The sequence below is a fragment of the Somniosus microcephalus genome, chromosome 3, assembly GCF_052327205.1.
Source record: "Somniosus microcephalus isolate GS21.2 chromosome 3, FLI_Smic_1.0, whole genome shotgun sequence".
Lineage (NCBI taxonomy): Eukaryota > Metazoa > Chordata > Chondrichthyes > Squaliformes > Somniosidae > Somniosus > Somniosus microcephalus.
This window is the reverse complement of record NC_140989.1, coordinates 39,533,388-39,561,209: the sequence shown is the minus strand read 5'-3', so window position 1 is coordinate 39,561,209 and position 27,822 is coordinate 39,533,388. Positions and strand designations below refer to the sequence as shown.

The following is a 27,822-nucleotide window of genomic DNA, read 5'->3' as shown; positions in this document are numbered from 1 at the left end:
AGTATTTTGAAATTTTGTTCTCTAAATTTCAACGTGCTGTCATGCCTCCTGATGGTATTTTAAAATTGTGATACTTGGCCCAACCAGTGCCAACTTGCCTCTGTGCTGCCTTTGATACAAGTACACTGATCAGTGCAATACTGAAACCACTGCTCTGCTCTGCTCTACTCTGCCATGTGGGAAATGGGTCAGATTTCAGATGGCTGGAACACCCAGCTGTAGTCTGCTCAGCCAATTGTGATACAAAATAACAGACTTTACTGAAAAAAAACTTAATAATTTTACAGAGCTATAACTCTCCTGCGTATACAAAGGATGTGCAATCTCCAGCATTTTCTGTTTTTTGTGCAATCCTCTTGTGTTTAGGCCCGAAGTTCTGGAATTCCTTCCCTAAACCTCTCCGTCTCTCTACCTCTCTCCCCTCCTTTTAAGACGCTCCTTAAAACCTACCTCTTTGGCCAAGCTTTTGGTCACCTGTCCTAATGTCTCCTTATGTTGCTCGGTGTCGCATTTTGTCTGGTAACACTCCTGTGAAGCGCCTTGGGGGTGTTTTACTACATCAAAGGCGCTACAGAAATGCAAATTGTTGTTTGCACTGCATGTATTTTAATCCCAGTTTTTCTGCCTTAGACTAATAATTGTTTTTGTTAATATTACTATTCATGTAATTGTGCCAGGATAGTAGAACCTGGTTTAAGTAAAATACTTCACTGTGTGTGGTATTGCCTCTTCTATGCAATCATAATCTATTTTTCCTCTACAGGCTGACTATGTAATGCTGTCTTCCTTGAATGAGAATGAAGAACTAGTTGATGGTGGAAAAAAGACAGCAATAGATGATCTGAAAGAAGGTGAATTAGAAGCCTTCATCACTAAAATAGGCATAAGCAAATACTCCAAAATTCTGCTGGAGGAAAATGATGAAGAGCACGCTAAAAAGGAAAAACAAGTAAAAAAGGAGAAAGAAAAAGTTGGCAAGAAAGAAAAAAAGAATAAAAATGAAACACTGAAAGAGAAATTCCAAGATGGAAAAGGTGATAAAAAGGAGTTGCCTCGCAAGGATGGGAAGGAAAAGCTCATTCAAGATAACAAAGTATCTAGTACATCTGGATTACTGGGCAGGAAAGCTAAGCAACAGGTCACCTTTGACTTTCAGCCCAAACCATACTTATTGATAAAGCCAGGAGGAAAGTGGTACGATGCGGGGTATACCAATGAGCACAGCTCTGAGCCACAAGATGAACCATTTGTGTCTCAGTACAGGAATCTAGCTAAACAGCTGTATGAACATGAGACCAATCTTTACAGGAGTCAGAAAAATATCCAAAAAGGAACAAACTCATCATGGATGAAAACTGTTGTCACAACAGGTACGTTAGCAGACAGAATGGCAGCTATGACACTCCTGGTGCAGGATGCTCCAGTGCATACTCTACACTTTGTGGAGGCACTAGTCAACCAAATCAAGAAGAAGGGAAGTCGGCGGCAATGCTTAATGGCTTTGAATACATTAACAGAGCTACTGATCTCTGACCTGCTCCCAGACAATCGAAAACTACGAACTTTCTCCCAGCATCCCTTTAAAAACCTGGAGGAGCTTGCCAGTGGGAACAGGGATGCCCGAGACAAGCGTCTAATATTGTGGTACTTTGAACACCTGTTGAAGCATCATTTTGCGGAGTTTGTGCAGGCATTAGAAACTTTGGCCCATGACACTGTGCAGGCAACAAAGGCTCGTGCCTTGGCAACAGTCCACGAGATGCTCTGCAATAAGCCAGAGCAAGAGAAAGCCCTGCTGATCCAGTTAGTGAATAAATTAGGAGACCCACAATATAAATTGGCCACAAAGGCCTCCTACCTTTTGGAAACTTTGCTCCATAAGCATCCCAATATGAAAACGGTTGTGTGCTGTGAAGTTGAGCGACTTCTGTACAGGCCTAACATCAGTCTGAAAGCCCAGTACTATGCCATTTGCTTTCTCAACCAAATGGTCTTGAGCCATGAAGAGAGTGATCTTGCTGGGAAACTAATAGCTGTTTACTTTTCATTTTTCCATGCCTATGTTAAAAAGGCAGAACTAGACTCTAAAATGCTAAGTGCATTGCTGTCGGGTGTCAATCGAGCTTTTCCTTATTCCAAGATGGACGATGAAAAGATAATGGAACAAATGGATACTTTGTTTAGGGTTGTACATATTGTGAACTTCACCACAAGTGTCCAGGCACTAATGTTACTATTTCAGGTGATGGACTCTCAACAAGCCATATCCAATCGATATTATGGAGCACTCTACAGGTAATGTTTACTTGTGTATAAATACTTCTGACTTGAAACCTGCAGTATGAAGTGTTTGAAAATCTCAATTGGCTTTAGAGAAGGTACAATGTAGATTCACTAGAATTCTGCCCGATATACAAATATGAAGAAAGCCCTAAAAAATTGGGGCTTTTTTCATTAGAATAACATACCGCAATGTGGCAATATGTTTAAAATTATGAAATAATTGATAGAACAGACTGTTTCCAGTAGTTAAAGGTCTAGAACGATTACTGACCTCTACCTTTTTGTATAGAGATTTATCTGTCCCTCATTATAAGTTTATTCCTTATATATTCTTCCTCTTTCTACTTTGGAATGCACAAGGATAGCTGATGTGATAAATGAATATGCCAGCTGCTGGAGTAAGGGTGCTCTTGTGAGGCTGAGGTTGAAGCAAAGTAAGAAGGAATAAAAGAGTCTTTCTGTATGCTTTCCCCTACCCCCCCCCCGCCCCCCCCCCCAGCCACATGCTATACCTGATCTGGAAGAGCCATAGTGACCTTGGATGAAGTGCTTTATTTGCTAACGGTAACATCTGTCAACTTCATGCTTTCGCCGCTGGCCCCGAAGTAAGCTTCCCAAAAAGATCTTGCGACCTCTGTGGCGCGAAGTTCAGTTTTTCCGACGCGTAATTGAAATCGATGCAAAATTTTAATTTTTGTTAATGAATCAATTTGACACTCCACAAAATTTATATTTAGTTTTTCAAGCCCATAACCTTTGTTTAGCAGTCAATACGCTTTTAAAACCAAAGCTATACCTAATCCAAAAGGGTCTAACTTTTAATGGGGTGTTTAACAGCGGTATTACCGTGGAAGAGCTAAAGTCTTCGTCAGTTTCCTTGATTTGAGAGATTACACTGATTGTCAGCTCTGTGGAGGTGGGTCCACTGCAGTCTGGGAGGAGCAGTGAATGACAGACCACAACTTCAGGATTTCCGCGTTAGGCTGCGCATGCGCTAAATCCTGAAGTTGTGGTCAGTTTCAAAGGTGAATGTTGCCAGTTTGCCATCATCAGGACCACAAGTTCCAGGCCACAGTTGTTTCTGACATAACTCAAATATACAGGAATGTTCAAAATGAAGGATGCCGGTACACTAAGAAATGAGGTAAAATGGCCACATTATAGTGGTTTTGTATAAATTGCCAATTATTGGTATGCAATCTATTTTATGTATTACCACTTTGATTCTTTTGAAGCATTGAAATTGACTTTTAGTAAATGTTCTAGCATGAATTTAGTGTGATGCATGTAGAGACTGAAACAATTACAAAATTACAAAAGAGAATGAGCTAATACATCTTTGGAAATATATTATGGAATCAGTGAGGCTTTTATTTATGTCGGGTTACAACAATGCATCTAATAATTCTGCTTCGATCTCCTGGTAGTCACAGAATTTTTCCCCCAACTTAAATAATGTTTTGATTTTCCATTGATTTCTTGCTTTTATGTATCCTGGAGAGTTAATTTGAATTCCTAAAATAAGTTAAGAATGTTACATTTCCACCAATCCTCTAAACTGTGTGTGTACAGAGAGAGAGGGGAGTAGATTACATGATCCCATTTGATCTCTGAAGCTAAGCAGAGGTAGGCTGGCTCATGTGGAGCATAAACACTGATGAGGACCAGTTGGGCCAAATGGCCTGTTTCTGTGCTGTACATTCTATGCAACCTGTGATGGTTGGTTTCCATTGTTTACGGCATTGATTGATATTCCATTGCCCATAGAGCCAGGAGGTCCTGCAACAGTGTGACGAGTACTGCACAGTCCCAGTAGTCTGCTGTTTTCTCCCACATCCTAACATCAAGTGCTAATTTTTTTCATTTTGGAAGGATGAAATTATGTTCTTATGAACCCTGCTGGAATTCAAAGGCAGGACCTTTTATGAACTAGAGTTTGGTAACTGAGTTATCTGAACTTGTGTACACGACTGTTGTGTGAAAAGTGCCCTGATCTGCTTTGGAAAATATATACAACAAAATTAAATCAAATCTTTTTATCTCAGTAATTTTTGTGCTCTAGCTAAATGAGTTTTTTGTTATATTTACTATATTTTCTCTTTATCATGGCTTATACTTATTTTGAGTAGTTCTCATTCTTATTGTTTTCGGGCACCATATGTATGAGGCAGATAAGATTTCTATCTGCTCTACATTCTTTGCCTAAGTTGCTATCCTATCAATATGATCAGCAAAAATTGTGAATGCTTCAAGCATCAGCTCACTTTCCAATTTAATTTTCCCGATCAGCGATATCTTGGCGTCCCAAGCCTAGTTGAAATCAGAAACACGCTGCAGTGAGTCACAGACATAAAATGATATCCTACCATAATGTGGCACAAGGTCTTTCTACATCAAAGTTATCTGCTTTCTTTTAACTTGAATTCATTTTAGGTATTTATGCTGCCGACAAGTAAATTCTACTACAGGAAACTTTGTGATATCCGGCACCGACGGGACCAGCATGTTGCCGATCTATCAAAACTGCCGGACATACAAAGTTAATGTTGAAGCATACGGAGGTTTTCATCTCCGTATCTGACAACAAACACTGTTGCTTAGCAACAGCTTCTAAAGAGTCGGCTGCAGCTGCAAGCGTCTCTAGCTGAAGCTGTTGCTATAGCTACAGACCTTGCAGTGCCTGACTGGGGGGAAAAAAAAAGAACGAGAACTTAAAAAAACTTATAGAAAATGGCTCCTGATTTTTGCCGTTCGAGTATTCCGGACATATAACCTCTGGATAAACCAAAGTTTCCTGTAATGCGATAATCATGAGTTCCGTCATAAATTGGGCAACGTGGAACAAAGAAAACCAGTACAACATGCTGGGTTCTGTAAATTCTGTTGTTTCTTGCTTCAATAAAGCCTTGGCTTTGGTTCAGGATTGGTTATCTTGATGATGCATATTGTATCATCATTTTGCACAGGCACTTTGGGTCAACGTGTGTGTTCAAAATTTTGAAAGCCTTTGGGTGAGTAGATAATGAGAGATTATTTTCACTGGTGAATCAATAACAAATGGGCATAAATGTAGGATTATTATTGAAACTACAAAATGGGAGGCTAGAAGACTTTTTCCACAATGGGTGAATAGAATTTAGAATATATCAACACGAGGCTTTTGAAGCAAAGGCTGTCACAACATTGAAGAAGAAATTAAATAAGAATAGAGACACCTGGGGGTGCTTGTGCACAAATCTTTGAAGGTGGCAGGACAGGTTAACGAAGCAATTAATAAAGCATATGGGATCCTGAGCTTTATAAATAGAGGCATAGAATACAAAAGCCAGGAAGTTATGCTAAACCTATATAAAACACTAGTTTGCCCCCAGCTGGAGTATTGTGTCCAATTCTGGGCATCATACTTTAGGAAGGACGTGCAGGCTTTGGAGAGGGTACAGAAGAGATTTACTAGAATGGCTCCAGGGATGAGGGAATGCAGTTACATAGATAGACTAGAGAAGCTGGGGTAGTTTTCCTTGGAGCAGAGAGGGCTAAGAGAAGATTTGACAGAGGTGTTTAAAATCATGAAGGATTTAGATAGCGTAAATAAAGAGAAACTGTTTCCAGTGGCTGAAGGGCTGGTAACGAGAGGGCAAAGATTTAAGGTAATTGGCAAAAGAACCAGAGGCGACATGAGGAAAAACATTTTCATGCAATGAGTGGTCAGAATATAGGGTGGTGGATAAAGATTCAATAGTAGCCTTCTAAAGGGAATTGGATAAATAATTGAAGGAGAAAAAATTGCAGGGATGTGGGAAAAGAGCGGGGGAGTGGGACTAACTGGATTGCTCTTCGAAAGAGCCGGCATAGACCTGATGAGCCGAATGGCCTCCTTCTGTGCTGTACTATTCTATGATTCTATAAACACTTGAAGAAAAATATTAAAGTATGAAGATAGATGATTTATTGTAGATAGTTCCTGTGTGGAGCTAGCACTGTTGACACAAAGAGGCTAAATGGTCTTCTGTGCCCCTTCCATGATTTCAATATGTATGAAACAAACGTTTATATATTCCTGTACCTGATGTAAAAAAAATCATGTCTTTTGTATGCAGGAAACTGTTGGATCCAGGACTGGCACAATGTTCCAAGCAAGCCATGTTTCTAAATTTGCTGTACAAGTCTTTGAAGTCTGACGTCGTCCTTCGTCGCATTAAGGCATTTATAAAACGGATCTTGCAGGCCTCTTGTGGCCAGACGCCAGCATTTATATGTGGAGCTCTCTATCTTATTTCTGAGATTTTGAAACTGAAGCCAGGCATACGAGTCCTGTTACAAGAACATGGGGTATTGCTTTCACTATTTCACCAATCCATTGTGTTCCATGATCTTGTTTTCCCCCTTTGATATAAAAGACATTGTTCATGGACTTATACAGCATTAAGTTTTGTGGGAGTCAGAATGAGCTTTATGTCAAGCAACCTAAGAGTGGAGCAAGGTGATGCGCTATCAACAATACCAAAGACTACGAGATGGACTTAATTGAAGTAGGCTTTTATTGACTAAGAACTAGAGCATGCCTCTGCTAGTGAATCCATCCTAAGAGCTCCCGGGGGAAGGGTGGTGAGTCACCTTTATACCCGGGCTTAGGGGTGGAGCCAGGGGCTGAGACATGCCTGGACTTGTACAGGGTTAACAGTGGTTTACCACACAGGCATGTACAGGTTAACAGTGGTTTACCACACAAGGTTTTATAATTCAATTGCAGATTTAAGTACTAATTTACTTTAAGTGCATTGGATTGTGACTGAAAATAAATTAAAAAGTGCTTGTGATTAAGATTTTTATCTGATAAAACAGAAAAATTCATGTATATTAGGAAGCAGAGGTTCCAGTAGAGTTTGAAAAATATCAAATCACTCCTGGAGATAATTAACAAACTATTAATTCTGAATATCCTAGGCTAAACTGCACAGGTATTTTAATTAAGTCCTCACTTAGCATATAGGTTTATGTATTTTAAAAGTGGTATGCTCCCCAATAGTCTACAGGTTTAATGCACTAAGTATAAAAAGTCTCGGGTAGGATTCCTGTACTGTGTTGAGTTAGTTGATCTCCACTGGGATGCTTGATTGCTATCAAATAATCCCAGTGGAAAATGCAGGGATATTGGATGAGAACCAGATTGGCAAGGCTACAGTGCCTCACCAACACTAATGTCCTGAACTAAGAGTGGCCAATTGAATGAGCTACTGGAGGCTGCTGCCCCCCCCCCCCCCCCCATGGATCCGTAACCCAACTTGAATTAGCACCTTCAGTAGCAGCCATCTTCTATTCCTGCAGCTATTACATTTTACAACTGATATGGTTGTTTTGTCAGAATAAACAATGGCCCTACTATGTCAGTGATGCCAATGAATAAAGCATTGCATGTTATTTTTATGAATGTTATTTTCTGTTCAGGAATCCGATGAAGAAGAACATTTTAAAGATGTTGATGACAGTGATGAGGAAGAGAAATTTGAAGATCTTGAAGAGAAGGTGGAGAAGAAATCAGATGATGAAGGGAAGAAAGGTATAGATGCTGACAAAGAACAAGAAATGGATGTACAGAATACCATTGTAGCTGGAAAGACAGAATCAACAACATCTGGATCATGGTTGCACCACAAACTTCAAGAAGGTAAACTATTTGGATAGGCCAGTGTGGGGCAAAATATCCTCTATTGTAAGCTTGTTCTTTATAATTTTGCTATATCTAGCGCAAGAGGAAATCTTCCCCCTTCATCCACACTCTCCACAACCCCTCCCCCAAAACCTCTGTCTCTACTGTGAAATGTTAAATCGAGGTCTCCTCTGCCCTCTTGGTGAGGCCTACTCCAGCTGAGGCCTAACCAATGATTTATAAAGGTTTACCATAACTTCCTTGCTTTTGTACGGTATGCATCCCTATTTATAAAGCCCAGGATCCCGTGTATTGAGGTTGGCTTCTAAATTTCAAACAATACCTTTTTTTAAATAATAACCTGCTGGTTGTTGTTTAAGAAGTTACAAAATTGAGCTTTGTCAACATGAATTGCTATTGTGCAAAGTGCTGCTAGTACTATTAAGCTCTGCTCTTCGTCTTAGGTGGAAAGTGTCTGGGAAACTATGACCCGCTCCACAGGAATCCTCTCTCTTGCGGAGCAGACCACACCGGCCTCTGGGAATTGAAGAAGGTACAATAAATTCTTCCTGATTAAATATTGCTCAGTTGTGTGCAGAGTGGTAATGTTTCTTTTAAAAACTAAAAGCTTTAGGTACTTGATCATTCATGTGTAATCCAATATAATTTGTAGTGGCATCAACTGTGTAAATTGATAACTAGAAAAATATGTCCTTACAGTTGGTGCTACTTTGTACCCTAACACTTGATGAAAATGACAAGTTTTTTTAGTTTGCCAACTGTATTTAAAAAATGTCTGCAGTCGAGTATGCAACCTTTTCATTCTGATGTTTGCATTTAACACTAATGCCTTGAGAAATGTATCCAAAATACTGAAGTCAATGTGCTTTCAGTAATAATTGGGTCTGTTTCATATTTGCTGTTTGTCTTTGCAGGTTTGTAAAGTTGACCACTTGAGAACTGTTATGGCATATAGTTATATTAATGTCTTTAGTTAATGAAAAGACTGGTTTTTGAAACCTATTTATTACAAAATAATCCACTTTTACATCAGGCTAATTTTGTCCTATAATTCTTTTTTAATCTTTGCCTTGCAACTTAATTGCAAAAATCATTCAAGGTTACATCAAACCACATTTAGATATGAAGTTAGTCCCCTTGTGGAGAATGTTTTCTTGTCCATCAGCTGGGTCTAGACAAGTTTTTTTTTGGGGGGGGGAGGGGGATGGTTGGTTATGGTATACATTTAATTGAACAAAGTTATGTTTTACAAAAAAAAGTCCATCTATAATCTTTCCTAAATCTCCAGGTGAGGATGAAAAAGAATGTTATTTAGAAATCTGGCTGCTTCTCAGGTTTAGAATGAGTCCCCTTTGTATCATAAGCATGTTCTTCAGGTAGTTTTATTATGGTCTTCATTTGGTATAGCAGAAAGAACGAAATTACATTTATATAGTGCCCTTCACGTCCTCGGAACATCTTGAAGCACTTCAGAGCCAATGAAATACTTTTGAAGTGTAGGTACTGTAATGTAGAGAAATATGGCAGCCAATTTGTTGCCAGTAAGGCCCAATAAACAGCAATGAAATAAATAAACAAATAATCTATTTTGGTGGTGTTGGCTAAGGAGTAAATATTGGCCAGGACACCGGGCAACTCCCTGCTCCTCTTCTGCCATGAATTTGCTTGTCCACTGTGGTGGAACCCGGGAGGAACCCAGACCCTGCCATTCCATGACCTTCTGCTATATGAGGTTCCTTTTTTTCCCCCCCCATTTCGGATCTATCGGGATCCTATCCCCCACTCTACCTTCGTTTCTGCACTCCTCCACCCAGGCTACTCATGTCCTGTGATCAACAGGCTCCTGTTTCTGGACTTTAGTGTTAAGAAGTTTGGGTACAAGAAAGACCATTAGGCCCAATAAGACTGTTCTTTTTGATAGATCAACCGTATCTACTCTTCTAACCATATTCCTCAATCAGTTGCAGAAGTCACCAAATATATCCGTTGAGGCATAAAGTACATGGGTACTTGCCTTATTTATGAAGTTTTTGTGTGTTTTTATTTAAATGTTGGGAAAGCAGTTTTTAAATGTGAATGGACAGGGGAAGGATTTTTAAAAGTATACATTAAGTTTGTCATACAATTTAATGAATGCAAAACAAATGTTATTTCTTCTTCCCAGTTGAGTGAACATTTCCATCCATCTGTGGCACTCTTTGCAACAGCTATCCTGCAGGTAAGATACATTAATGTATTGTGTGAGGTTTGCTCTTTTTCCTGTCTCGCCTACTTCCTGTCGACAAAATAGTTATTCAGTGACTTCACCTTTTTTGTAATTTGTAATTTCCTTGTAAAAAGGCACATGGAGTAGTTGTTACAGTTGCTAATTTGTCACATCAGTATTTCTTCCCCTTTTCAATTTTATTTGTGAGGTACTCTTCCACAGTTGACACAAGCCCTTGCTGCCTCACCCAAGAGACAATTGTGTGAGTGTTGACAAACTATTAGATTCTGCAGGACATCATCCTGTAGCCAAGTCCAATCTAATTAATGCACACCCTTTCAAGTAGGGATCACTGGACAGTGGCGGGAATCGCGGATGATGTACACCTTCTGTGGCCCAGGGACACTATTGGCAATTGTAGTCTCTCCCTTTTTCCCCTCCCACAGATTTGTTTACAGAGATTTTTGTTTGGTCTGTTCTGTTCTCATTGCACTGTAAACTGCTGTGTAAATTATTTCTACAAATACTGTTCATTAGGTGTCAGTTTTCTCTTTAAACCAATTTCTGAATATTGCCCACATGTTACTTTAAACATTTAACTGGATTTAGAAACCTGGTATCTGTTGAGTTGGAAAAAATAAAATTGTTGCTTGTGTGACTTGTAGGGTAACCACATCCAATATTCTGGAGATCCTCTGCAGGATTTCACATTAATGAGATTTCTTGATCGTTTCGTGTACAGAAACCCCAAACAGCACAAAGGCAAAGGTAGGCTCTGTCTTTTGGTATAAACCTGTTGATGTTTACCAAAAAAACTAGTGTTTTATATCACATTGCAAAATGTATACGTTGCCCATATTATTCTACAAGTACTTTCTCAATTAATCCTTCAGTGTATATGATTATATAGTTATGATGACAAGTGTTAATCAGCATCCAGAATGGCAAAAAGGGGCCTAAAGTAAACACAACCAACCTGTAAAGATCAGATTAAATAATAAAAATCTAGAAGAGTTGCAAACTCTGTGCTTTGCTAATAACTATTTCTGTCTATAATATAATGATGCATATGTGCATTTCCTTGAGGTGGTGCAGTTCTATTGCACACTTTGTCACACTTAAGTATAGGCAAATCTATTCTAAGCTTTTTTGTTGCAGCTGGTTGGTTTCTACAAATTTCTGTCAATAAGCTTTACGGAAAAAAAAAATGTCAGATATTTGGAATTATATAAAGAATCTCCTTAATTAACACAAAATACATATTAACATAGGTGTCTGTGTTTGTACCATATAACTTCAAAATCAATCTTTGTAATCATAACTAAAACAAAACAAAGAAACCCAGACATTTCATCCTGAGTTCTGACTTGCATTCTCAAGAATAAATAGTCTTAAAATGCTAAGTTATTCTGAGCTGCAGGCTGAGACTGTCAAACTCATTCCGACCATAAAAATTCCCATACCAAACAACAACTAAACTCTGACCCTTCTGAATCTGTATTTAATTTACAATTTTGTGGCCTTAAAGGGACGCATTGTGTATTGAATGCTGTAACACTCCCCTGTAAAACAGTCCATCATCCAGTTTGCAGTGGACAATGTGTTAGGAGATCTGCTGGCATATGTAAAAGTCTTACATCTAGCATGTATGTTGTCCATCACATCCAGGCATCTCACTTTGTTACAGATACAGAATGATCTTGCAGAAAACTTAATGTTGGATGCTTCTGACTTGGAGCAATTAAACTTTTCTGGGCTGAAAGGGACTTAACTTCAACTTACCAGAATAATCCATTGTGCAATATATTAAATAGAATAGTGCTCTTATATCCTTATATAAAACAAATCATGTGACTTGATATGAGCAACATCATGGGATTTTCCATGAGTTAAATTGGAAATTTGTCCTTGTATTGATTTGACGAGCAGCATTGGGTCAGGCAAGAACAAAAATTATTTGAATTTTTATTTCAATATAGGCACTTGCTGACTAAACCCAGGCATATATTGGTTGATCTTTAAAGTAGTGACTCCCTGACCTGAATCACTCGGTCTCAAAAGACTGCGGCAGTAATTGAAATGGAGGATACAAGAAGTTTTGGTCTGATTTTATTTATGCAAGATTGGACCTGACTTCACATTGGTAGGAAAATCATGAGTAGTTGGGCCCATAAACTCACAAAGTACATATGGATGACTAAGTCCTTAATACTAACACATCTATACAGATCCGTTTGATGCCGGTCTGCACAGAGCGGCATTAAACAAGAGTGCACGTAAACGGTGTTTTATTTAGGAATTTGGAAAGAAGTGGGTATTTCTGGTAAGTATTGGGTAAGTAGAAGCTGTAAAAAGTGAAATTTAGTATAACATTTTGGTTTAAACCGAGAAGGACGTGGTAACAGGGCACTCAGAAAATAATAGGATTGTGCAGAGTCAGCATGGATTTATGAAAGGGAAATAGTGTTTGACGAATCTGTTAGCGTTTGTTGAGGTTGTAACTAGCAGAATAGATAAGGGGGAACCAGTGGATGTGTATTTGGATTTTCAGAAGGCATTCGATAAGGTGCCACACAAGAGGTTATTAAACAAAATTGGGGCTCATAGGATTGGGGGTAATATACTAGCATGGATTGAGGATTGGTTACCTGGTGAGACCACACCTGGGGTATTGTGTACAGTTTTGGTCTCCTTACCTAAGGAAGGATATATTTGCCATAGAGAGAGTGCAACAAAGGCTCGCCAGACTGATTCCTGGGATGGGGATTGTCCTATGAGGAGAGATTGAGTAGACTGGGCCTATATTCTCTAGAGTTTAGAAGAATGAGAGGTGATCTCATTGAAACATACAAAATTCTTACAGGGCTTGACAGGGTAAATGCAGGGAGGATGTTTCTCCTGGCTGGGGAGTCTAGAACCAGGGGTCACAGTCTCAGGCCATTTAGGACTGAGATGAGCAGAAATTTCTTCACTGAGGGTGGTGAATCTTTGGAATTCTCTACCCCAGAGGGCTGTAGAGGCTCGGTCGTTGAGTATATTCAAGACAGAGATTGACAGATTTTTGGATATTAAGGAATCAAGGGATATGGGAATCGAGCAGGAAGGTGGAGTTGAGGTAGAAGATCAGCCATGATCTTATTGAATGGCAGAGCAGGCTCGAGAGGCCGAATGGCCTCCTCCTGCTCCTATTATGAAAGACAATACAGACCCCCCATTTGGAATGTTGTATAACACTAGGATGGGTTTTGTGTTTGTGTAGTCTAACTAGTTTGAGATTAATTTTTTTAATTTCTATAAGTGAAAAATGAATATTCGTGAGCTTTAAGTATACTAACGGAGCACTAAGGAAAATACATTGTATTTTGGCAGTTGTTATAGCTATCATTACTGTTGATTGTATGCTCTGCTTTAGAAAATAGTGTTGGATTTCAATGTGGTTATGTGAAAGCAATTATTGTCATTACATCATTATATAAAATATCAAAAAAGATGATGTGGACTTCTAAACAGCTCTAACATTACATTTTAGTTCAGCTGGTCAAGGACAGTGGAGACAAATGGGGCTGATTGCCTGTGTTTCTCTCCGGGTGTCTGGGAAGTCTAATTGATAGGGAATTAGACAGGAACGAGTCCTGAATCTGATTTATGCTTGTGGCAATGGCGATCTGAGAATTGACAAAAGTAATTATCTACACTGGAAAGTAATGGAGCTTGTCCATAGTACAAGTTGATCTGTAACCACATAGGGTATTGTGTGAATACGACTAATGAGCGGGATGAAAATTTCTTAGTGAGCATATCTGACTAGGCCGTGGCAGCGCTAAGAATTTTGCCCTTTGGTACTTTACAAGGATGTGTGTCATGCAGTGCCCTGTTCCTGCCACCAGAAACTGCGACTATATGGGAATAATAGAGTTCTCTCTAGTGACTTAAAATTATTGGCCCAAAATTTGCGATCGGAGGCTTCCCGCGGGCGGATGCCTCTGACCTGTATATAAAAAAATAAAAAAAATCTACGTATTTACCTGGTGGCCTGGGAGGTATGGAGACTTGCAATCCTGGGCCTCTCCGGGTACACGCGGGCAGAGGCCCAAGTATCCCAGGGACGCATGCGGTTCGCAAGCGCCCCTGGGATCACGTGGGCCGGCCCAACCACTAAAAGCAGGGAATGCCCATTCATACTTATGGGAGTTCTGTGCGTATGGAATTTTTTTTTAAATTGCATATTTAAAATTAATTAAAATGCCATTTTAAATGAAAATTAAATTTTTGGAAGAGAGAAAATAGTTTTAATGGGGCTAAAAATAAACTAACTTTATTGGACAGGGTTTTAATGTATAAATGAGTGATAGAATTTTGTTTTTTTTAAACTCTTATGCTGGTAAAAGCAGGCCTTGCGCCTTACCGGACATAAGAATTTCACAGGCATTCAGCAGACGGAAGTTGGGCAAATAACGCAACTCTTCACCCGCAGAGGCCCTTCTCCCGGGGATACGGAGGATCTGTCAAGAGTCGTAAGTTCTGGGTTTTAGCGTGTGCGCTTCGTATGCCTAAACCTAGAACTTGCGCGACCCCTGTGGGCGCGTACGCACCCATAGAGGTTGCAAAATACAGCCCATTACAATACCATGTCAATTTATGTTATAGATCCCATAGATTTCACACAAGCAATTTTTACAGTTCTTTGATCTTGGTTTTGTGAAAGTTTATATCCTTGAAGCATTTGTGCTTGTAGAACTCTTTGCCTGGTTGGTGTGTTATTTTGAAGCCTAATGCGCATGCACTTTTTCTTTTACACTGGAAGTCGAGTGTTTTAACCTGTGTTTTAGTCAGAGAGGAATTTCCTAGACTTACTTTCTTAAGTTATCCTATAGGGTTTTTTTTTGTCTCTCCCAGGAAATTGCTTGACCTTTGGGTGTTGGGGTGTGGGTCATGATGCACATTAGTTGCAACATGATGTTATAAGACAGGCTTGATGGGCCAGTTGGTCTTTTCCTGTCCTTCATTGTCATATGTTTATTTTTCATAGATTACAGTCTTTTGACAATGTCTCTTTGTTGTTGCAGAAAACACTGACAGTGTTGTGATGCAGCCTAAACAGAAACTTCTGTTGAATGATGTGCGCAACCTGCCAGGTAATTAAACAAAATAGTAAATGAATAGTAATGGAATAGTCTTCAGCCTTATGTCAAGTGTATTAGTCCTAATGCATTTTGAAAATGTACTTTTATTAAGACTTTGCATAGCATTGCTCAGTAACATCATTTCATGATGATTTGTACTAAGCCATTTATTATAGTTCAGATGTACCAATGAGTGCCAACATTGTCTGCTGATTAAATCCTGTTACTAATGGTTAACAACTAGCTCGCCAGTAGCTTGGTAGGCAAGTGCACAGTGGTATGATACGGAGTGATGCAGATCAAGAAAGTTACAGGTTTGGTTACTGGTCTGCATGGAGTTAACTGATTTTAGCTGGGGAGCCTAAAGAATGGCCACTTGTGTATGGTAGCAGAGAGCGGTTAAACTATTCCCCACCATTAGGAAGGGAGGGGAAGGATCATCTTGACCACACTGTAATTATGGATTTGGGTGAATTGTAGAGATGCGGAAGGAGCGTGGAAAAATATTTGTACAGGAAACTTTGTGCTATCTGGCACCCATGGGACCGAGCTACTGCCGTTTTTTTAAAAGCTCCGGATAGACCAGCGTCAATGTTATCAGATAGGAGCTTTTCATCGCAGTATCTGACCACAAACACTCTTGCTCAGCAACAGCTTGTAAACACTTGGCCCGTGGCTTGGAAGCATCTCTGAAGCTGTTGCTAAGATACAGAGACGCTTTCTAGAGCCTGCTGTGTCTGACCACAAACACTGTTGCTCAGCAACAGCTTGTAAACACTCGGCCCAGTAGCTTGGAAGCGTCTCTGAAGCTGTTGCTAAGCGACAAAGACGCTTTCCAGAGCCTGCCTGTGAAAAGCAGAAAAAAAACCTAACCAAAACGGCTGCTGATTTCTGCCGTTAGATCAAAGTTGCCAGACATTCAACTTCCGGATAGCACAAAGTTTCCTGTACAAGGTCACACAATCAAGTCCGATCAGTAATGTTTTTCTAACACCCACTAAAGCATATTTTTCATGAGTGATCAGTAAATTTGTTTTTAAATTTGGGTTTAGGATATTCGTTTGTGAAGAGAAATGGGTGGGTTGCTCGGCAACATTTCTGGATTTGGCAGAATAACGTAAAAAATATGGTCAGCTACGTCACTGAGATAAGATGAACTTGGGCAAACCTATGATGATTCTGAAACTACATAGGTTAACGAATACTTATTCAGTGCACAAGTATTGAATAAGATTTTTAAGATTTAAATGTTTTGGGACAGTGTCCTGGAATGTTGAGTCACCTTTCGAGGTTTTTACTGGGCATAGGAAGGTTATTCTACAGTACAACTTTAAAGGGGGTGCAGGAACGGAGAGACCTGGGGGTTTACATACACAAATCTTGGTGCAGGACGAGTTGATAAGTGTTAAAAGGCATAGAGTACAAAAGCATGGATATTATGCTAAACCTTCAAAAATAACTGGTTAGGCCTCAGCTGGAGTGTTATGTCCAATTCTGGCCACCACACTTCACAAAGGAAGGCAGCGAGTTGTTAAGCTCTGTAATGCACTACCTAAATGGGTAGTGGAAGCAGATTCAACAGTAACTTTCAAAGGCAATTAGATAAATACTTGAAGGGGAGAACATTACAGGGCTATGGGGAAAGAGCAGGGAAATGGGACTAATTGGATAGTTCTTAAAGCCGACACAGGCACGATAGGATAAATGGCCTCCTTCTCTGTTAGATGATTCTACCCAGGCAAGATACATTATTTCTTCATGCTTTCATCACTAAGCAATGTAAATGCATGGAGGATTTTACTGAACCATCTTGCAATGCAAAAACATTAGCAGTCTAATATGTTGTATTTGTTACCTTGTTCATCTTTAAAACCATTGCTAACCTCTCTAAATCATGCTTTATTCAAAGTGGGCAAATGAGTCCTCATTCTGATTTTTTTTTTAAATCCGTAATTCAAATTATTACTTTGTAGGCCTAGGTCAGAAATGGGACTTGACAGACTTGTTAATATTAATATGGTTTATAATGTTTACAGTGAATAGTCAGAAGTTTATTGATCGGGAGGAGAGCCAGATCCCCGTGGATGAAATATTTTTCCACAGGTAAGATAGTTGATTATTTTATGGCATTTGGTATTGTATGTAATTGAGGATCATTAGTACACAATAGCACACGTTTATATACAGCTCTTCACATAGGGTAACATCTAGGGGTGCTTTACAAGGAGAAATAGATACCGAGCAATAGTGCAGAGAGGGGAGTAACCAAAAGCAGTCGAAGAGACAGTGACCGTGGTGCACTTTCCCTCCTCGTACTTCTCGACCTGCAGCATCTCCTCTGTTGTTGGGCTGAGTGTGACTGTCCTCGTCTGGTTCCATTTTTATCTAACCAGTTGTAGCCAGAGAATCTCTTGCAATGGCTTATCTTCCCATTCCTGCACTGTTACCTCCACTCTGATCTATCCTTGGTCCCCTCTTATTTCCCATCTACATCTTGGCGACATCATCATCTGAAAACACGTCAGATTCCACATGTTCGCTGCTGACACCTCATGGTCATATCCCTCCATGGCCTATGGCCTCTCTGCCTGGAACCCGCCGAGAACGCTGCATTCCTCCATTTCTGGCCTCGTATGCATTCCCGACTTCCTTCGCCACACCATTGGCGGACATGCCTTCAGCTGTCTAGGCCCTAAGCTCTTGAATTCCCTCACTAAACCTCTCCTCTCCTCTCTCTCTCTCTCTCTCTCTCTCTCTCTCTCTCCTTTTAAGACACTCCTTAAAACCTATCTCTTTTGACCAAGCTTTTGGTCACCTGTCCTGATGCCTCTATCTTGCTTTGGTGTCAATTTTTTTGACTAATTAGACTCCTGTGAGGTACCTTGGAACATTTTACTACGTTAAATGTGCTATATAAATGCAAGTTGTTATTGGAATATGGTTAGGGAATTCAGTAACTAAAGTGGTAAATCCTAAATACACAGGGGTACATAAACAGAGTATAATATGGAGTTCGATGCTTGTGAGTCATTGGATTATTTACAATGGGAGAATACAGATTATATAAAATTGAGGTAATCCACTACAACTTTATTTTGTGTGTTTCACAGCACAATGAGTAACAGACCTTGATATTTCTTCCAGGATATTTTTTGTGTCTAGTGGCAGGTCAAAATTCTGATTCAATCCTATTTCCCAATGCCTCATTCAGGTGAACTGCACCTGGCTACCTACATTGAAGAGCAGATTGAGGATGTTTAATGTTACAGCATATACAGCATATAGAGCAGCGCCTATATTTCCTAAGGAGGCTGAAGGGATGTAACCTGTCACCCCTGATCCTCTCTAACTTTTACCGCTGCACAATAGAGAGCATCCTGACGAACTGTATCAGTGTGGTATGGCAGCTGTAGCTACTATGACCGGAAAGCCCTGCAGCGGGTCTGTTCGCCCTCCTGCCATCTGGGAGACGCTACAGATGCATTCGCACCCGAACGACCAGATTTAGGAACAGCTTCTTTCCCAGGGCTGTCATCCTACTGAACTCCACAAATAAACTCTAAAGCTTGCACTTCTGCCAATGCACTTTATTATGTTTATGTTAATGTATTACAAGCCAAATGAATGTTGAATGTTTAAATGTCTTAATCTAAATGTACACTCTCAGGAGCCGCAAGCCTACATTTCGTTGTACTGCACTTGTGCACTAACAATGACAATAAAGTTGATTTATTATTATTATTATTAGATGATCTGATTAGAAAGTGTTTTATTTTAATGTATAATTTAATTTCTGTTTTTAAAAAAAAAAAAAAAAAAAATTAACTCCAATAATTAGAACCCATGACTACTATGCGCAACAAAGGTTTGGCAGCTATTTTTCAACACGGCCGGTATTTAAACTCAAGTTTTAGCTGGGACAGGGTGAATATAGGGACTAGGTCAAGGTCAGTTTTGAATCTGAATTCTTTTTGATTCCAATGCCAACAGAACTAAAGTTTCTTAAATGTTGAGGTCTCTTAACAGATGTGATGTCTGAAGTGTCTAATTATTGCATTTATTCAGATATTACAAAAGACTTAGTGCATCGCAGAAATCACGAAGATTCCGTGGAGACAATGAACCTGTGGAAGATGTGGATGATGATGAGTTTGAGCAGCTGCTTGGTAAGCATTATTAATCTAGATATTTAAATCTATCGTGATGAATTTAACATTTTGGTGTGCAATTGATGAATCGATTTTTGCTTAAAGAAATGTGTAGAATCATGGTGCAGTAGTAGGCAATGTTTGTCATCAATAACTCCTTGTCAAAATGACTAATGTACTGTTATGTCTTTCACTAATATAAATGAAGTATGAAACCTTTTAAGTCATGTTTATTTTGTGCTTTTTACCATTGCAGATTCCTATGAAGGAGACAAATGTTTTGAAACATTAATTGATGGCAGTTTAGATTTTGCTAGGTAAGGTTTATTATATTGTACAATTTCAATCAATAAGTAACACCAACTGTTTTTTCAGGGGAGAAGATGTACCCTTTTGCATGCTCAATGTTTTGGGGTATTGCCTATGTATTTTGGAAAAATGATTCTAAGCCCTGTAATTCAGGGACACTTTAGAGTACCAGGATGTTGTTTATATGGATTTCCAGAGGCATTTGATAAGGTTCTGTACAAGAGATTATTAGCAAAAATGACTGCTTGTGACATGGGTTGGTAATTGGTTGGCAGGTAGGAGACAGGGAGTAGAGATAAAAGGTTCGTTCTTGGATTGTCAGGATGTGAAATGATGATCCCTAGAGATTTGTACTGGGGCCTGCACTTTTCACCATACATATTAATTACTTGGATGAAGGAATAGAGTGTTGTATATCAAGTTTGCAGATGACACTTAAGTTAGGGGACACAGTAAGTTGTGTGGATGGGAGCAGGAAGTTACAAATCGACATGGACAGATTAAGTGAGTGGGCAGAACTATAGTAGATGGAGTTGAATGTGGGGAAGTGTGAGGTCATCCATTTTGGATACATAGGAATATTTTCTTAATGGTGAGACAGGAGCTGTGGAAGAGATTTAGGTGTTGGTGTACACTAATCACAAAGCGTGTGCACAGGTAGCAAAAGTAATCAAATACATTAATGAAATGTTGGCCTTCATCTCGGATTGGAATTCAAAAGTGTAGAAGTGATGCTTCAGTTGTATAGAGCCTCAGTCAGAACCCATCTAGAGTACTGCGTTCAGTATTGGGCACTGAACTTCAAGAAGGTATATTGGCTTTGGGAAGGGTGCAGCAGTCACCAGAATGATACCAGGGCTTAAACGGTTAAATTATGAGAACTGGTTGCATAAACTTGGCTTGTATTCTCCAGTTTAGAAGGTTGAGAGATGATTTAATAGAGGTGCTTAAAATTTTAAAGGCATTCGATAGGATAGATACAAATAAACTATTTCCTCTGGTGGGCATAAACTTAAAATTACAGTTAGGCTATTTAGGAATGAAAACAGGAAGTACTTTTTCCACACGGTAGTAGAAAACTGGAACTTGCTCCCCCCAAAAGGGTGTGGATGTTTGGTAAGCTGAAATTTTTAAGAACTGAGATCGATAGATTTTTGTTAGGTAAGGGAATCATCGAGGGATATGGAACAACAGAGCATAAATGGAGTTGAGGGACAGATCGGCCATGATCGAATTGGATGACGGACAAGAATGATTGGCTGAATGGCCTACTCCCGTTCCTATATTGAAACATGCTGGTTTGATTTTTCTTGCCCCCACAATCATGCTGTTAAGTTCCCAGTCCTGGCCACACTGCTTGAGGACAGCATTGAGTAGAGGCAAGTCCTCCTCCAGCAACTCTTATGTGCCTCCGAGTGGCTAGCTGCAAGTATTGGCAAGGACATTTGAGCAGGTTGGCGTCATGGTCAGGAGGGAAACCATAAAAAAAATTGAGAGATTTCATACTTTATTTTTGAGCCCTAATTAAAATAAATTTTCTTCCTGGGTCGTGTCCCCCACACCTATCTATAACTAGCTAGAATCTTTGAGTTAGAAGATGCATCCTCTAGTTTTACTAGATGTAATATCTCGAAATTTGCAGACGACACAAAGCTGGGTGGGCGTGTGTGCTGTGAGGAGGATGCCGAGAAACTACAGGATGATTTGGACAGGTTGGGTGATTGGGCAGAAGCATGGCAGATGCAATATAACGTGGATAAATGTGAGGTTATCCACTTTGGTGGCAAAAACAGGAAGGCAGATTATTATCTGAATGGCAATAGATTGGGAGAAGGGGAAGTGCAAAGAGACCTGGGTGTCCTTGTGCACCAGTCGCTGAAGGTAAGCATGCAGGTGCAGCAGGCGGTTAAGAAGGCAAATGGTATGTTGGTCTTCATAGCGAGAGGGTTTGAATACAGGAACAAGAATGTCTTGCTGCAGTTGTACAGGGCCTTGGTGAGACCACATCTTGAGTATTGTGTGCAGTTTTGGTCGCCTTATCTGAGGAAGGATATTCTTGCCATGGAAGGAGTGCAGCGAAGTTTCACCAGGCTGATACGTCATTCCTGCCATCCCAGGTATGAGGAGAGATTGGGTCGATTGGGCTTGTACTCGCTGGAGTTTAGAAGAATGAGAGGGGCTCTCATTGAAACTTATAAAATTCTGACAGGACTGGACAGACTAGATGCAGGAAGGATGTTCCCGATGGTCTGGGAATCCAGAACCAGGGGTCACAGTCTAAGGATAAGGACAGAAATGAGGAGGAATTTCTTCACCCAGAGAGTGGTGAACCTGTGGAATTCTCTACCACAGAAGGCAGTTGAGGCCAATTCATTAAATATATTCAAGAAGGAGTTACATATATTTCTTAAGGCTAAAGGGATATGGGGAGAAGGCAGGGGCAGGGTACGGAGTTTGGATGATCAGCCATGATCTCATTGAATGGCGGAGCAGGCTCGAGGGGCCGAATGGCCTACTCCTCCTCCCATCTTCTATGTTTCTATGTTTACTAATGAGGAAGTGCCAAACCAGTGACTTTTCAGACAGCCTGGCGTATCAGGAATTTCTAGTGTGGAGTGATGACGAATAAGTGGTCAAATTCACTGATACCAAATTGAGAGGGAGGGGCAGTGGAATTGGAGGAAGCAGCTTGGTAATTACAGAAAAAGTTGAGCAAAATAAGTAAAGCTATGGCACAAAAAATTTAATACAGACAAGTGCAAAGTATTGGCAATACTTGCACTCCATGAATAATGTTAAAATGCTTAAGGCTGAAGTTGAAGGAGACCTAGGTGTCTTAGTAGATGTGATGCTAAACATGCCTATCCAACATAGAGCTGCAGTCAACAGAGCCATTAGAATATTGAATTACCGAACCAAAATCAGTGTTTCCAGCCTGACGAGGGAGGAGGCATTGCTGGATCTGGATCTGGTTCTGGGGAATGAGGTAGATCAAGTGGAGCAAGTGTCAGTAGGTGACCATTTAGGGAACAGTGATCATAGTATCATAAGGTTTAGATTAGCTATGGAAAAGGACAGGGAGCAATCTATAGTAAAAATGTTTAACTGGGGGGAAGGCCAATTTCAGTGGGATGAGAATGGATCTGGCCCGGGTAAACTTTGCGTCTGTCTTCACCAAGGAAGAGGCTGCAGCCATAGACATAGTAGAAGAGGAGGTAGTGGAGATACTTGATAGGATAAAAATTGATAAAGGAGGTATTAGAAAGGCTGGCTGTACTTAAAGTAGTTAAATCACCAGGAGTGGATGGGATGCATCCTAGGATGCTGAGGGAATTGAGGGAGGAAATCACGGAGGTACTGACCATAATATTCCAATTCTCTTTAGATACGGGGGTGGTGCTAGAGGACTGGGCAAATGTTACACCATTGTTCAAAAAAGGGCGTAAAGATAAACCCAGCAACTACAGGCCAGTCAGTTTGACCTCGGTAGTGGGGAAGCTTTTAGAAACCGTAATCGGGGACAAAATTAACACAGCCACTTGGACGAGCGTGGATTAATTAAGGAAAGCCAGCACTGATTTGTTAAAGGCAAATCATGTTTAACTAACTTGATTGAGTTCTTTTGATGCAGTAACAGAGAGGGTAATGCGGTTGACGTAGTGTACATGGATTTCCAAAAGGCGTTCGACAAAGTGCCACATAATAGGCTTGCCAGCAAAGTTGAAGCCCATGGAATAAAAGGGACAGTGGCAGCATAGATATGGAATTGGCTAAGTGATGGGAAACAGTGTAGTAGTGAATAGTTGTTTTTCAGACTGGAAGAACATATACAGTGGTGTTCCCCAGGGGTCAGTTCTAGAACCACTGCTTTTCTTGATACATAATGACTTGGAAGTGGGTGTACGGGGCAGAATTTAAAAACTTGGAAGTATAGTGAACAATGAGTAGGCGAGTGATAGACTTCAGGAAGATATAGAGAGAGGCTGGTGAAATGGGCGGACATGTAGCAAATGAAATTTAACACCGAAAAGTGTGAAGTGATACATTTTGGTAGGAAGAATGAGGAGAGGACATGTAAACTAAATGGTACAATCCTCAAGGGGAGCACAAACCGAGACACCTGGGGGGGTGTGTGCACAAATCGTTGAAGGTGGCAGGGCAGGTTGAGAAAGCAGTTAAAAAAGCTTACGGGATCCTGGGCTTCATTAAATAGAGGTATAGAGTACAAAAGTGTGGAAATTATGATGAACTTGTTTAAAACACTGGTTCGGCCCCAACTGGAGTACTGTGTCCAATTCTGGGCACCTCACTTTAGGAAGGATGTGAAGGCCTTGGAGAATGTCTAGAGAGGGAACAGAGGAGGTTTACAAGGATGTTGCTGGGAGTAGAGAATCTTAGCTGTGAGGAAATACTGGATAGGCTGGGTCTGTTTTCCTTGGAACAGAGGAGGCTGAGGGGAGACCTTATTGAGGTGTATAAAATTGAGGGGCATAGATAAAGTGGATAAAAAGGACCTATTTCCCTTAGCAGAGGGGTCAAAAACCAGGGGGCACAGATTTAAAGTAATTGGGGGAAGGTTTAGAGGGGATTTGAGGGGAAATTTCTTCACCCAGAGGGTTGTGGGGGGTCTGGAACTCACTGCCTGAAAGGGTGGTAGGGGCAGGAATCCTAACCACATTTAAAAAGTACTTGGATGTGCACTTGGGATGCTCTAACCTGCAGGGCTACGGACCAAGAGCTGGGAAGTGGAATTAGGCTGGATAGCTCTTCGTTGGCCGGCGCAGACACGATGGGCCGAAATGGCCTCCTTCCATGCTGTAACTTTCTATGATGGTGCAGAAAAGCTTTACAAGAATGATTCCAGGAATGAGGGACTTCAGTTACATTGATAGACTGGAGAAGCTTGGGTTCTCTTTGGACAGAGAAGATTGAGAGGAGACTTGATGGAGGTGTTCAAAATCATGAGGGGTCTAGACAGAGTAGATAGAGGGAAACCATTCCCATTAGCAGAAGGGTCGAGAACCAGAGGACACAGATTTAAGGTGATTGGCAAAAGAACCAAAGGCAACGTAAGAAAAAACTTTTTTACGCAGCGAGTGCTTAAGATGTGAAATGTACTGCCTGAAAGGGTGGTGGGGACAGACTCAATCACTGCTTTCAAAAGGGAGTTGGATAAGAGTATAAGTATTTATGAAGGCTGAGTTACATGTATGGTAATTGTAATTTTATAATTTAAGTCACTTCAGTTTTGTTTAATTTCATACTTGCTAATCAAATGAATTTTAAATTTCTCACTGCTCGATAAGACGCTGCATCCACAATATAGAATAGAGGCAGCAAGTAGAGTATCACTGGCATAAGGGAGAAACTAGTGGCATGCTAGCAGAGTACAACGAAGTACTGAGATGTGTTTTAGTATGCCTTTAAAGAACAGAGAGGGAGAACAACCGGGATATTGCTTTTGTGTTTTAACATTTTCACTTGTCTTTATTTCACTGCCATCCAGTTCTCGTCACTGGATAATGCAATGCAGAAAACAAGAAGCCACTAACTTGTAAAAATGAATGTCTTCTATTTTCATAGTAATATGAAACAGAAATCACCCAAAGATGCAAAAGGAGTTGACAAGCAAGCCGATTCAGACCTGGATGAAGATGATACGGGTGATTTGGATGATGAAGTAGTATCATTAGGAAGCTTGGATGAGGAAGACTTTGGGGAAGTGGTGGGAGAAGAAGGAGGAGTATTCATGGATGAACCAGATGATCTAGAAGGTACTATTCATACTTGATGTAACATTGCATAATATAACTTATCCTGCTATTAACGAGAGGGACTCCAGAGAAGCTATGCCAAGTATTTATAAATCAAAATCTTCAAACTTCTATAAAATGTATGTGTATCTGATGGTACTTAACTTCATGTACCTTCTCTTAACTACTGGACATTAAAAATTAGCATAAGTGCTTAATATGTTAAGCTGGTTCATCATTTGGTAAGTAAATAGATTAAAATTAACTAGTAGATGAGAATACACACACCAGTTCTATTTTCAGATCTTGAAGATAATGAAATGGAAGCATTTGAAAGTAACTTGCATTTATAATATTTTAAAACTTCCTGTTTTTGCTTGGTCATCCTGGAGTAATATATTTGTACAATGTTATAATCAATAGACGCACTGGGATTTTTGTGGCAAAAATCATTTAACCAGAAACACTGTTGTATAATGCTTATTCATGTTAACATACAGAGGTTGACAGCACAGCAGCAGTCAAGAAAAGTAATAAGTCTGGTAAAAGGAAAAAGGGTGAAGACTTGGATTTTGCTAAATTTGTTACAGGTACAAAAATACTTTGCAATTTATTACCATTCTATATATTCAACTGGTCTGCTTTGTAGAACACTTGTATTTTTAGGATTATTCAAAGGTTGAAACAACATTTCTGGGATTTTTATTTTCTCACTAAAGTTATGTTTTCACGAGTGCCACGATATAATTATTTATGCACGCGCCCTCACGTGAGTCACTGGATAGCAATCTGAAGTGTGAATCATGGCTGATTATAGTCTCCCTAATCGAGTAGTGCTGAGTCACCCCACTAACCTGAAATCCACATTCATGACTTTGTCACTTCCAGTTTTAACTTCTCCTTGCCAGCTTCCTGTGCTCCATCCTGGTACAAAACTCCACTGGCTACATCCTGTATTGCACTTAAATCTCATTTCCCTGTCATTTCTGTTTTCACCAAACTCCATTAGCTCCCCATCTTACAGCACATTGATTCAAAATCCTGATTTTCATTTATAAATCATTCCAAAGCTTCACCACACACTTCTGCACACTCCTCTCGTTCTACGTGGCAGTCGTACCACCTGTTCTTCCAACTCTGGCCTCATTTGTATCCTCCCACCTCCAACTATCGGTGGGAGACTTCAGCTGTCTGCGCCTTAGCAGCCACCCCCCACCCAATTCAGCTCTGCCCTCCTTCAAGAGCCAGCCCACAACCGATTTCTTTGACAATGTCTTCAGTCACCTCGCCTAATTCTTCTGCTGTTCGAAGTCGGTTTCCATCTTTGGAAAGTTCACTGTTAATGTACCACATGATTTGACATTGAGCTATACAACAAGAAGGATCTCAGATTTCCCTAGTCAATAACTAATTAGTTGATCTACTGAGGAAGACACTTGCACTACAAAAATTGACCTCTGTACTCCCATGTTGGGTGGGGGGGCGGCGTGGAATTAAACTCGGTCCTGCTGCTCTGATTGTCCAACAATCCCTGCTGGAAGAGTATTACTCAGAGTAGAGAGTTGTACCCAGCTTTAATGGCCAATGGTTGGATACCCCACTGACGCAACATTTAAACTCTTAGATAGAGAATAGCATCTTGGGTAAGATACCAGGGTTACTGCCATCTATAGAACCATACGTCATGAGTCACCAGCTTCAGGAGTGGTTAGGGCAACAAAATGTGAGAATTCTTACAATAGTAAGTGATTAGAACAGTCACAACTTTTTAATATTGGCTTGCCTGATTTTCTTGCATCCTGTAATTGAAAGAAAAATAAACCCATATTGGTCCTCTACATTTGTGAAGTTGTAAATTAATGTTTTAGGATTATATTAGCCCCCTTATCTGATCGAGTGGGAGAAGCGGTGACTTTTGTGAAATGACTTAAGTAATCCAAAGTTAACATTTTATTTTTGTGTTGACCTTGTATATCTCATTACTCTGTCCTGTTTTCTAACACTAGCATGGAAATGCAAAATTGTTTTGTGTTCTCATTGACACTGCACAGAACTAAAATTTAAAAGTCATTTTTCAGATTCATGAGTTTTAGGTACGTGTAGATTCTAATTGTTGTGTGCATTTCTGTAACCGAAGCTAACTATCGCTTTTGTTGAGGGGTTACTTTTAAATATCCTGAAATCTATGAACTGTTGCAGGAAAGAAACAGAAAAAGGGTTTTAAGGATGACACTGATATGTTTGCTGCAGCAGAAGAGGTGAGTAGTACACTGTTCTTTTTATGTTATTCACTTATGGTGACAATAGATTAAATAGTCCTGCTGCACTTGAC

General features: G+C 40.0%; 1 protein-coding gene across 1 annotated transcript in view; it reads left to right on the top strand.

Moving 5' to 3' along the window:
- cebpz (CCAAT enhancer binding protein zeta) overlaps positions 1-27,822 on the top strand; it is a 40,543-nt gene that overhangs the window by 11,353 nt on the left and 1,368 nt on the right. The window contains exons 2-14 of the mRNA XM_085980193.1: positions 764-2,295; positions 6,381-6,612; positions 7,729-7,948; positions 8,395-8,483; positions 10,116-10,169; positions 10,823-10,925; positions 15,224-15,292; positions 17,317-17,383; positions 19,346-19,446; positions 19,685-19,745; positions 25,321-25,511; positions 25,991-26,080; positions 27,690-27,748. Of these exons, the coding sequence (XP_085836319.1) occupies positions 764-2,295; positions 6,381-6,612; positions 7,729-7,948; positions 8,395-8,483; positions 10,116-10,169; positions 10,823-10,925; positions 15,224-15,292; positions 17,317-17,383; positions 19,346-19,446; positions 19,685-19,745; positions 25,321-25,511; positions 25,991-26,080; positions 27,690-27,748 (2,868 nt within the window). The remainder of the gene's footprint in view (positions 1-763; positions 2,296-6,380; positions 6,613-7,728; positions 7,949-8,394; positions 8,484-10,115; positions 10,170-10,822; positions 10,926-15,223; positions 15,293-17,316; positions 17,384-19,345; positions 19,447-19,684; positions 19,746-25,320; positions 25,512-25,990; positions 26,081-27,689; positions 27,749-27,822) is intronic.